Source organism: Phocoena phocoena, chromosome 7 (assembly GCF_963924675.1).
Source record: "Phocoena phocoena chromosome 7, mPhoPho1.1, whole genome shotgun sequence".
In the NCBI taxonomy this organism is placed as follows: domain Eukaryota; kingdom Metazoa; phylum Chordata; class Mammalia; order Artiodactyla; family Phocoenidae; genus Phocoena; species Phocoena phocoena.
Genome location: NC_089225.1, coordinates 49,178,091 through 49,191,229, shown reverse-complemented (window position 1 = coordinate 49,191,229; position 13,139 = coordinate 49,178,091). Strand labels below are relative to the sequence as shown.

At 36.9% G+C, this 13,139-nt stretch overlaps 1 protein-coding gene across 1 annotated transcript in view; it reads left to right on the top strand.

Moving 5' to 3' along the window:
* Positions 1 to 13,139, top strand: part of TTC21B (tetratricopeptide repeat domain 21B) — an 85,897-nt gene that overhangs the window by 25,264 nt on the left and 47,494 nt on the right. The window contains exons 13-18 of the mRNA XM_065880289.1: positions 3,628 to 3,785; positions 5,842 to 6,066; positions 7,637 to 7,875; positions 9,673 to 9,745; positions 10,921 to 11,031; positions 11,754 to 11,892. Coding sequence (XP_065736361.1) covers positions 3,628 to 3,785; positions 5,842 to 6,066; positions 7,637 to 7,875; positions 9,673 to 9,745; positions 10,921 to 11,031; positions 11,754 to 11,892 — 945 coding nt within the window. The remainder of the gene's footprint in view (positions 1 to 3,627; positions 3,786 to 5,841; positions 6,067 to 7,636; positions 7,876 to 9,672; positions 9,746 to 10,920; positions 11,032 to 11,753; positions 11,893 to 13,139) is intronic.

The window sequence follows — 13,139 nt, the reverse complement described above, 5'->3', positions numbered from 1 at the left end:
CATAGAATAGTCACATAAAATGTACCTTTTACGTGTGCACAGATAAGTAATTTTTATCCAAAATAAAACTGCATAACTTTCTTTACTATTTAATTCTTTAAAAAATTACTATAAACTTCTGTGGTTTAAGTGAATTTCTGGGAAAATACAGTTCTACCACTTAAAAAATGTCCATCAGGTGGTACTAGGTCCTGGCAGTATAATTTATAGTCTTTAATCTCTCCTTTGAACAGATTATAATGGTTGACTCATTGGCATGACCAAATGTGATGTTCACCAGGTTTCAGGCCCTTAAGAAATTCATTGATTAATTTCTATTTAGTTTCTGTGATTGGTTATACATAGTTTTAAAAAAATATCCTCAGTTATAACCTTAGATTTTTAGGACACAAACATATGTATGACAATATATATAAAAATAGACCATCATATGGTACTTATGTTTGTATCTTTGCTGGCTGAATGCTATGCAAAGTAAGTTAAGTTTGTAAAGTCCTATAGGACAGAAACCAACTTCAAGGTGTTCATTATCGTTAACAGTTACTTCTTGTACATAATGGAACGAGTTAAGAGTTTGACCTTACTAATTTTTTGGATTTGTTTTAACTGCTTTTGGGGTTTTTAAAAAATAAATTTATTTATTTATTTATTTTTGGCTGCATTGGGTCTTCGCTGCTGTGCGCGGGTTTTCTCTGGTTGCAGAGAGCGGGACCTACTCTTCGTTGTGGTGTGCGGGCTTCTCATTGTGGTGACTTCTCTTGTTGCGGGGCATGGGCTCTAGGCCCTCGGCCTTCAGTAGTTATGGCGCATGGGCTTGGTTGCTCCAGGGCATGTGGGATCTTCCCGCACCAGTACTTGAACCCGTGACCCCTGCATTGGCAGGCAGATTCTTAACCACTGTGCCACAAGGGAAGTCCCTTAAACTGTTTTAAAAAGAGAACCAAATGATCACAAAAGCTTGTTTCACTTCTAAAATACTCTAGTTGTAAGAAGTGACTCTCTATTACCTTCTCTGATTGAGTTCTGTTGAGCCACATCATATTTCTACTTTCTTCCCAGTTAGAACCGGTATCACCTACTAGGTGATCAAACTGGGACTTTGAGTTCTGTGATTAATTTGTAAACACTCATTATTTATTTTGAATTTTGATACAAATCAGTTTCAATATAGTAATAGTTAATTGCCAAAGTCTTAGGAAGGAAACTCTTCTATATTAACCCCATTTTTAGAAAGAGCAGCCTGAAATAATGTGAAACAGTGGTGGCACGGTCTGAATAGCAGTATTCTTGCTAAATTGCCAACTGCAGTGACTTCTGGCACCAACTACCTGGAGTTGGGCTAAACTTCATAGGTTAAGGGCACAATTCTCCATCATACTGCCCTCATTTTAGATAGCAGCCACAAGTTCAGGGTTCCCAGGGCCTCCTGCACTTCTGACTAGCTTGCTACTAATTTAAGGGTTCTTATGATTCCCTTCAGGTTCGATAATTCACTAGAAAGACTCACAGAACTCAGAAAAGCACTATATCTAGGATTAGAGTGTTACGATAGCAAACTGAAATTTGAAAGTCATCCAAACCAGCAAAAGGAAGAGATGCTGAGGGTGAGGTCTGGGAGGGTCCCAGATGTGAAGCTTCCATTGTCCTCTCCCTGTGGAGTCAGGACACATCAACTTTCCGACACATCAATGTATGACGACACCTGTGGAACATTAGGAACCAAGAGAACTCACCCAAGGTTCGGTATCCAGAGTTTTATTAGGGTTTTATTACATAGACGGACTGAATCTTTGGCCATGTGATTGAAGTCAGTCTCCAGCTCCCCTCTCCCTAGGTTAGGCTGATTATAGGTGGCTCAAAGCCCTACCCTTTTCTTCACAGGGTTGGTCTTTCTGGCATGGCCAGCCACCATCCTGAGTCACATCATTAGCGTAAGCGCTCAGGGCCCACCATGAATAACAAAGATTCTCCTATTGCTTGGGAAATTCCAAGATTTAGAGACTGTCTCCTGGGAACTGTCTCCCTGGGATAAAGGCCAGCCAAATTCTTTATTACATAGGACCTGACAAAGGCAGAACTGCAGGACAGAAATTTCTTCCATTTTTCTCTCGAGAAATTGGGCCGCTCTTAGCGATAAGAATGTGATATTGATGTGATCTTTGTTTTTATGGCCTGTTTTTTCCCAACAGTGATGACCCGTTTCTCCATTTTGAAATACTTAGTGGCCTCTTGAAGCTAACCGGACATATTCTTCCTCCTTATCTTTAGAAGAAACAAAAAAGATGATGATTTCAGTTATTCATACAGTCCTCATTGTTTTTTCCAGTCTCTTATTTGCAAACCCTAATTCTTTTCTATGTACTCTCCACTTAGTAATAACCTCTTTTTTCAAGTTATCTCCTTAATCATCCTCCTCCCTAAAAGAATATGGGGGTGGTAATTTGCATGCAAATTTATTATGCTTAATCTTCCCTTCTTTTTTTGTCTGCACATGTCTGAGTGTTGGATTGTATCACAGTGAAAAAGAATCTAATGTTTATTATGCTTGATGGTTAACTGACAAATTGCGACACGTTTTAATAAGTTATTGTGCTACCCCAGCTAAATTATTGTTCATTAATCCTCTGTCTCTAAGAAAGCGTTTTCTGTTTAAATGGATTTCTGTTAGAAGAAAGTTGAGCGTTTGGGAACTGAAGGCCTGACTGTTAGCCTTACTTTGTCTGTTAAGGTGTTAGATAAGGTTACAGAGAGTAATTGAACGGATACCTTAGCAGAGTTACATGGGGAGCTGGCCTAGCTACACCTACTTAAGGCCAGTTTATGAGACGGCTAAATGCAAATCAGTGTGGGTGACATCACGAAACTTCTAGCACCTAGAGTCTGTGCTGTTGTTTCTCTGAAGAGCCTCTTCTACCTTATCTGTCAGCCCAAGGTAGATTCCAATATTCTGTTCACTTTCATCTTGATCATATCCTTCTATTTTAAGATTCCCAGATGTACTTACTAACCTATAATGGAATATAATCTGCAAAAATGTTGAATCATTATGCTGTATACCTGAAACTAACACAGTATTGCAAACCAACTACAATAAAAGAAAAAGTCTTCCAGATGTACAATACCTGTGGTTCCAAAACATCTGATGTTTCAGTTAGTATTTAAAGGCATTTTAAATCTGTAACTCACATTTCTAACCCCCTGGAATATATCCTTATGCCTTTTTTGGTTATTTTTTGTACAGTAGTAAAGTTTCTAGCCTAGATGTGGCACTATAACATTCTGCTTAAATTTCTATGTCTTACATAACTTATTTTAATGAAATTGTAAATTAAAAAAATTTTTTTGACAAGGAGAATACAGGTACATTTAAAGGGCTTCAGATTTTTTCACATACTTTTCCTTATTTGCTCCTTATGACCAAGGGATGGCCTGGCTTTAGATATATTCTTTCATGCATATTAAAAAGAAACTGACTAGTGCAGGTAGAGGTTAAGCTAAGGCCGTACGAACAGAGAACTTTTAAGTTCAAACACCAGAACTATCCATAGACTAAATACTTTTCTCCCTGTTCTCTCAGGTTTCCTCTTGATCATTTTGTATTATAATAGTGCTTTGTTTCCTCATTAGGTGATATTGAAGCAGCTTATAATAATCTACAGCATTGCCTAGAACACAGTCCTTCCTATGCAGATGCTCATCTCCTGATGGCTCAGGTTTATTTGTCTCAGGAAAAATTCAAATTGTGTTCTCAGTCTCTTGAACTTTGTCTGAGCTATAATTTTAAGGTAAGTGTTCCAGACTCAAGTGGATAAGACATATCGCCCTCCTTGAACCTTTAGCAAATGTTTACATATTCAACTATTTTGTTTCTTAGCCTGTAATATTTTGCTAATAAATGCATTATTAATGGAATTTTTTTTTTTTTTTTGCGGTACGCGGGCCTCTCACTGTTGTGGCCGCTCCCGTTGCGGAGCACAGGCTCCGGACGCGCAGGCTCAGCGGCCATGGCTCACGGGCCCAGCTGCTCCGTGGCATGTGGGATCCTCCCGGACCGGGGCACGAACCCGTGTCCCCTGCATCGGCAGGCGGACTCTCAACCACTACGCCACCAGGGAAGCCGATAATGGAAAATATTTTGAACTCATTAGCAGTAGGAGAAAAAAATGGAGGCACCTGTGGTGTAGTTAAACAACTATATGGACTTGGCAACAAAAGACCTGGAGATAGTGTCTGGTCTTTTCACCTGTCTCTCTCTGAACCTCAGTTTTCTTTTCTAGAACACTTATATAATAATACCCTACAATTATAGTGAACATTAAATGCAATATGAATATGTAGAGATAATTGTACACTGTAGAGCATTGTGCCAAATATTTTTATGTATAAGGATTTTATTTTATTGCCTGTTTCTTGGACCTTGGTGTTTAATAACTTCTTTTTAGATACATCATCAGAGAACAGCTAGTCATTTTGAAAGTTGGTATGTGGTTTGAGGATATAAACACACTAGATTTCTATCCAAGGTATTCTGTGTGAACATCTCATATCCCTGAGCATTATGGAAAGTCCTAGGTTCAGGGGCTTCCTGAGCAACCTGGAATCAAGGAGGAGCTCCTCATACTTTTGCTTTGGTTGGCAGTGTCTTGAGCCCTTCGATGTGAGAACACTTTAGTGCACTGGAGAATTCAAGTTCCAGGCAAGGTTTGCAGAAGGTAATGCCTGCTTCTTAGGACGGTAGTTCTCAAGACTGGTGGTGCATTGTGACCCCAGTGCCAGTGCCCTAGCCAGTGAATCAGAATCTCTGAGAGAAGAGCGTAAGCATGATTATTTACACAAGGCCCACAGGTAAACACGGTGCCTAGCTACGGCTCAGAACCCAGCATTAGGAGGACTGTAGCCATCCTGGAGGTTAGATGGCTGCCACATCATCTCATTCTGGACCATCTTCTTCCCTTTGACTCCTTCCTCATCTTTTGTCATTCTCTTTATTTTTTCTGTATATGCTGTTGATACCCAAAATAAAGACAGGAGATTCATTACTACGTGTTTCAGAGTAGTATCAAAGGGTAAAACCAATGTTTGATTAACGTGTCCTGAAATTTTTAATCTTAAATTATTTATTTATTTGTTTATTTAATTTATTTACTTTGGGCTGCATTGGGTCTTTGTTGCTGCGCGCGGGCTTTCTCTAGTTGCAGCAAGGGGGCTACTCTTCGTTGCGGTGCGGTGGCTTCTCTTGTTGCAGAACACGGCCTTCAGTAGTTGTGGCTTGCAGGCTCTAGAGCGCAGGCTCAGTAGTTGTGGCACACGGGCTTAGTTGCTGTGCGGCATGTGGGATCTTCCCGGACCAGGCCTCAAACTCGTGTCCCCTGCATTGACAGGTGGATTCTTAACCACTGTGCCACCAGGGAAGCCCTGAAATTTTTAATCTTAAAATTAGAAAATAAAGAAAAGACAAGAAACTGTGTAGAAATCTGATAACTTTATCTCAGTATGAGAAGTCTGAGGTAAAGGAATTCATTTCCTGAAAACTAAAATAATTTCTTAGAATATATTTGCTAGCCTTATAAACTTTGTGTGCAATTTCTTTCCTCTCATAGTAGAAGTACTTAACTTGTTTGTTAACCAACGGAACACTAGGTAGTGTCAGGTTACCTGAATTCTGATTTAATATAATAAATGATCAGAACATGAGTAAGAGGACAGAAATAGACCTCATGCATACAATCACAGGGTAGACTGTCCTCAAAGATTCTATTATTATAACATTTGATGGATTGTAAACTATGTATTGATGTTGTAAACACTCCAAGGAAGTATTTCTGAATATTATTTTTTCAGGTGAGAGAATATCCTTTATATCATTTGATAAAAGCTCAGTCACAAAAGAAAACGGGAGAAATAGCAGAAGCAATTAAAACCCTGCATATAGCAATGAGTTTACCAGGAATGAGGAGAGCTGGAACTTCCTCAAAGTCAAAATACAGAAAAACTGAAGTCGATGCAAGCCATCGTTTATCGGTCTTTCTTGAGTTGGTAGAGGTTCACCGCTTAAATGGAGAACAGGTAGGTCAAGTGTACTTCAGTGGCTCAGATCTGAACTTTGTTATTCAAGTATATAGAGTCATAGGAAATGAAAAAGCTAAAATTATTCGCTTGACCAAGTGGTAAAGTTTAGAAAATTTATTTCTCATCACTTAGCACCAGATCATGTTACTTTCTATAGCCCCTGAATTTAGACATAGTTTGTACTGGGATGACTTTATGTATCAGTGTACTTACATTGGCTACCATGAGATGTAATACTAGATATATACTGTATGTGTAATATGAGTAATAATATAATGTAATATGATGTACTGTAGTATGTATTAATACAATGTATATAATAATATGTATGATTACTTCGGCTATCATGAAATGTAATAATATAATATAGTTATAATTCTGTGAATTCCTAAAAGGGTTCACACACATATACACAGAAACACACACACACACAAATGTACTACTGGAATAAAATTAAAGTACCAATCTGAAATTCTAATAGCTGAGAAAATACAGCTTTGTTAAACTAACAGGACAATCATAAAATCAAATACTTTAAAAAATACAGATAGATAGATCATAAAATCAAATACTTAAAGAATAATATAGATAGGTAGATGGATAGATGGGTAGAAAGAAGGCAAACAAAAATGTAATTCTGAGAATTAGAACCTTGTAGAAAATGAGGAACTTAACATCATTTATATTTGTTTTTTAAGTTGTAGCTGTTGCTAATCAGTTACTTCATTATTTCATATTTTAGTGGAAATTAAGAAGACTGTGTCCAGATACTTGCCCAATCTCAAAGAATTTCCAGTTCACTAATAAATTAATGTAAAATGCACTTAATAAGAAGAACCAATTCTACTATAGATAGTTGATTCTGAAATGCAGTTTTTTTCACATTTTAACGTTTCTTAAATCAGAATGTTTTAAAATCTCTAAAGCTGAGATGAATTAAAATCAATGACATTTTAGATTCATTGAGGTACAGATTTGGAAATTAGGAAATATATTCACCTGGGGTATAACAAAAATGACATCCTAGTGTAGGGAATAACGTAATCTGCTAGGTAATGAATGTAGAGCCATCGGGTACAGAGGGTGACTGTGGACTGGATCCCATCCAAGATGCAGTAATGAACATGGCTAAGAATTTAGGCTTTGGAGTCAGGCTGGTTCTATCATTTGTTAACTGTCTGAATCTCATTTTACTTACTGCAAAGTGGGGGGTAATTATAGTAACTACCTTAGAGGATTTTTGTGAGAATTAAATGGGTTAATATTTACAATGCTGGGTGCAAAGTAAATGTTTTATTAAATTATAGTAGCAACAAGTCTTAGATAGCAACTGCTGTTGTCCTAGTTATGAGAACACTTTACAGCTAACAAATATTTATAATGTCATCTTAATTTGGTCTCTGAGTTTGGTTTTAAATTTTTGTACTTTTCAAAAAAAAATCTATCATTATTTCACAAATATCATAACTGTGCTAGCATTTATTGTTCATTCTGTATTAGTAGAAAACCTTAGTTTGTAGTGTAATTTGTTGAAATTTTGAATGTTACTTTAATTTCACCTTTACAGCATGAGGCGGCCAAAGTTTTACAAGATGCCATCCATGAATTTTCCGGGACATCTGAAGAATTGCGTGTCACTATTGCTAACGCAGACCTAGCTCTGGCCCAGGGAGATGTGGAACGGGCTTTAAGCATGCTTCGGAATGTTACATCTGAGCAGCCTTATTTCATAGAGACCAAAGAAAAAATGGCAGATATATATCTGAAGCACAGAAAAGAGAAGATGTTATATATCACTTGTTACAGGTAAATGGTTCTTTCAACCCATTATATTTTGACATTTATCTCCTAAAATTAATCCCCAGATTTCTTTCTTTTAACTGCTTTTCAGATACTTTATAGATCCCTTCCTTAATGTATTCTTGCTTCCTTCTACTACCACCAAACACAGTAACTCTAACCAAGTTACTCTCCCTAAAATGTAAATCATGGTAATTATGATTTATTTCAACCTGTGGCTTACTTTAGTTTCTTAGCTCTCCTCTCTCATCAGATGTTATTTTTGGACTTTGAAGGAGCTACAATTACATGTATTCTAATAGCTTAAAAGCATTATGTAATGTAACAATTCAGGGGCTATATAGTCATATTTAACACTCAGTATCATAGTTATAGCAGAAGAAAATTATGGCTTAGTATATACCACACTAAGGTATGGATTACAGAAGTGGCAGGGGTTTAAAAAGTGTCATACACTGATGCCCTTGGGAGTTACTGGGATACACAAAACATGCACACACACACACTCTCACACGAGACATGGGTGCACACATGCACACACAGGTTGCTCTTACACTTCTCCCCAAACAAAAAGATAAAGATACAAGCACACATTCCATGTGAGAGAAAATTAATGTTTTATCCTTGAGAATAGTAAAATGTTGATGAATTAAGTCATATTGGTTCATCTATATTTTGTAAATATCAAAGCCCAGAAAGCTGCTCAGATTCGTTGTAGGTACTGAGTGATTCAAAGAAACTGAGCAGCACCCCCTGTATAGATGGATGGACTGGAGTTTCCTAGATTATATTTTCTATGATGTTTCTGAAATATCGGCACTATCATCTCTAATGATATGACAATTTTTTTTCACTCTTCACACCTTTTATTCTATTATTTTTTTTTTAACATCTTTATTGGAGTATAATTGCTTTACAATGGTGTGTTAGTTTCTGCTTTATTACAAAGTGAATCAGCTATACGTATACATATATCCCCATATCCCCTCCCTCTTGCATCTCCCTCCCACCCTCCCTATCCCACCCCTCTAGGTCATCACAAAGCAGCGAGCTGATCTCCCTGTGCTATGCGGCTGCTTCCCACTAGCTAGCTATTTGACATTTGGTAGTGCGTATATGTATGTATATATAAAATAGGGTTGATGTGTTTGGATGCACTGTAGTATAGTAGCTAAAATCATAGGGTTTTTTTTTTTCAAGTAGATCTGACACATTAGCTATAGTAAACTCAGCATTATCTATATAATTGTAACAATTTTCTTTTCTCAGAGTTTTTGGACCAATTAAGTGAGATATTGTACATTAAAGACTTAGCGCCACATTATGTGAGCAACCTTGGTATTTTGACCTTTAGTAGTTTACCTTTTGCAGGTCAAAAATAAGCAGCAAATGTTGAAATAGAATGTTTTATATTTTTTAAGGTAACCCGTTGTATGTGACTTACGCCATGAATATCAGAGCTCAGGATGCACGGAGGATGATAAGTGTTTGTCATATTTTGCAACTTCATTCCCACATCACGTATTTCTGGATAATGAGAGCTTATATGTTTACTATCTGTCTGTATACTTTTACCTGCATTTCAGGAAATAGAAAAATTTAATGAAAAAAATCGTTAACTTAGCATAAACAATCTGAGTGTGGGTATGGCTGGGGTTTTTAAACAATATTACCCTGTTGGATATAAAGAAGGCACTCTGAAGGCTATTAGTTCATTGAAAAAATAAGCTTATCTTTTATTTAATTGGTTTAGAAGAAGAAATTTATATTCAATACACTAAGTAGAGTTCGTCTGATTTCCAGAGAAATTGCTGAAAGGATGCCTAGCCCTCGTTCTTTTATTCTCCTTGGTGATGCATACATGAATATTCAAGAGGTAAAGTTTCTGATACTACTGAACTTAGATTTAAAAACAAAACAAAAACCAAAAATTCTTCTTTGTGATTAGTATAACATTCTACTGAAAGGAATTTGGGTTTTTTTCTTCCAGTCTTACTGAGATACAGTTGACATGCAGCACTGTGTAAGTTTAAGGTATAGCATAACAATTTAACTTAAATACATCATGCAATGATTATCACAGTAAGTTCAGTGAATATCCATCATCTTATATAGCTTAAAATTAAAGAAATAGAAAAAAAATATTTTTCCCTTGTAATGAGAACTCTCAGGATTTACTTTCAACAGCTTTCACGTATAATGTACAGCAGTGTTAATTTTCATGTTGTACATTACATCCCTAATACTTATCTTGTAACTGGAAGCTTGTACCTTTTAACCACCTTCATCCAAATCCCCTCCCCTCATTTTAATAACGTTTACTTAATTGTCAAAGATCCAGTCATCACAATAAAAAGGGAGACAACCATTACAATTAAAAAGTTATAGTTATTTTTCAGGGCTTCCCTGGTGGCGCAGCGGTTGAGAGTCCGCCTGCCAATGCCAGGGACACGGATTCGTGCCCCAGTCCGGGAAGATCCCACATGCTGCAGACTGGCTGGGCCCGTGAGCCATGGCCTCTGGGCCTGCGCGTCTGGAGCCTGTGCTCCACGGCGGGAGGCACTGCAACAGTGGGATGCCCGCATAAAAAAAAGTTATAGTTATTTTTCAAATTGAGATCCAGTTATTCAGCACTATCATTTGAAATAGAGATGATACCAGGAGTAAGGTGAGTCACCTTTAAACAAAAGGATGAAAAGAGCTACTGGCTAAGGTGGTGTTTTCTTCAAAGGGAAGCAATCCTCTGACCTCTGGTTCTGGCTTTTATAATGATGCCAGATGAAAAGCTGTCAAGAAGCTGTCTCTTAGTTCTCATATGACTATTTATGAGGATGTGGACCTAAGTAACATGGGTGGGATTATACTAGTGAGTTACACCTGCACTAGTGATTATCAGCTCTCTGAAATTATTAAGGTTTCTGGACTTAGTATGTGCTTTATTAATCTTAGTAAGTATTCCAAATGTAGACCTTAATTATAGAAGTGTTGCCATTTAATGGGAGCCACCTAAGCTGTTATTTTATTGCTTCATTTTTTATCTGCCAACATTAGCCTGAAGAAGCCATAGTAGCATATGAGCAAGCATTAAATCAGAACCCAAAGGATGGAGCATTGGCAAGCAAAATTGGGAAAGCTCTTGTCAAAACTCACAACTACTCAAAGGTAAATACTTTATATTTTGAAATGTATCTGTTTTAACAAATCTGCAAACCCTGCTCTGTGAAAGATCTTCAGCAAGCACTGTTTGTATCTTAATGGTTGGAAACTCCAAATTTGTCTTTACAAACTGGAATTTGTGTTAAAGACTTTCTCAGTGTCTCAGATTCTTCTCTGCTGCATTTTGCAAAGACTTTTTGGACCCTAAAGTTTACTTCAGGTTTCACCTTATAGCAAAATTCTGCCATGAAATAAATTATGATAAACTTACTGTTGTTACATCTCTTTTATCATATGACAAAGCATAATAGATGTCCTTTCCATTGAACCAGTTTTGGTAAGCCATGTGCTTTGAGGGGTTTTTTTGTTTGTTTTGTAGTAAGGATAATAGATTTTCCTTTAGTTATATTCTTGCCCTATTCCTGGTAACTGTTGAACATATATACAACAGCTAGCAAAGTATTTGCATTCGCTAACGTTTGGAATAAAACTGGAAAAAATTTTAACAAAGTACTTTGCTTTAGTTACTTGTTGTAAGAAATGCTAGTTGTCTTGTGTAATACTGGATTCTGTAAGAAAAATGTCACACTTAATCAATCGTGCAAGTCCATGCATAAGCTGCTTTTAGGTTACTTCCAATTGCTTTAAGTCATAATGTGTGTAGGATCTATGCTTGAATGCCATTCTCATTGCCTTTTTTTCCCCTAACTGAAATGGATTTTGTTTAGGCAATCACTTATTATGAAGCTGCTCTGAAAAATGGACAACAAAATTATCTTTTCTATGACTTGGCTGAGCTCTTATTAAAACTGAAATGGTATGACAAAGCAGAAAAAGTTCTTCAACATGCACTAGCTCATGAACTTGGTATGAAAATCTTTCTTATTTGAAAAAGTATACCTAATATATCTGATTCTTTTATTTTTATATTAGTATGTATTTGTATTGTTAGTGTATGTGAGGTTGGTTCTTTCATTTGTCAGAATGTCACTCTACTAAAATAAGATATTTTAAAAATCTTAAAACAGATTTGTGAAACAGTTTGTGTTATAGAAAACTACTTTCCAAAGTGACATAAAATTCCCTTTAGTTTTTTCTTTAATTTTTATTTTGTGTTATAGTTGATTTACAATGTTATATTAGTTTCAGCTGTACAGCAAAGTGATTCAGTTATACATATATATATGTATACATTCTTTTCCCATATAGGTTATTATAGATTACTGAGTGGTGTTCCCTGTGCTGTACAATAGGTCCTTGTTGATTATCTATTTTATATGTAGTAGTGTGTATTTGTTGGTCCCAAACTCCTAATTTATCCCTCCCTCCCACCTCTCCCCTTTTGTAACCATAAGTTTGTTTTCAAACTCTGTGAGTCTGTTTCTGTTTTGTAAATAAGTTCATTTGTATCATTTTTTTAGATTCCATATATAAGTAATATCATGATATTTGTCTGTCTCTGATTTACTTCACTTTATATGATAATCTCTAGGTCCATTCATGTTGCTGCAAATGGCATTATTTCATTCTTTTTAATGGCTGAGTAATATTCCATTGTATACATGTACCACATCTTCTTTATCCACTCCTCTGTCGATGAACACTTAGGCTGCTTCCATGTCCTGGCTATTGTAAATAGTGCTGCAGTGAACATTGGGGTAGATGTATCTTTTTTGTTTTGTTTTTGTTTTGTTTTGTTTTTTTTGTGGTACACGGGCCTCTCACTGCTGTGGCCTCTCCCATTGCAGAGCACAGGCTCCAGACACGCAGGCCCAGCGGCCATGGCTCACGGGCCCAGCCGCTCCACGGCACGTAGGATCTTCCCGGACTGGGGCACGAACCCGTGTCCCCTGCATTGGCAGGCAGACTCTCAACCACTGCACCACCAGGGAAGCCCCATGTATCTTTTTGAATTACTGTTTCCTCTGGATATATGCTTAGGAGTGGGATTGCTGGATCATATGGTAGCTCTATTTTTAGTTTTTTAAGGGACCTCCATACTGTTCTCCATAGTGACTGTACCAATTCACATTACCACCAACAATGTAGGAGGGTTCCCTTTTCTCCATGCCCTCTCCAGCATTTATTGTTTGTAGATTTTTTAATGATGGCCA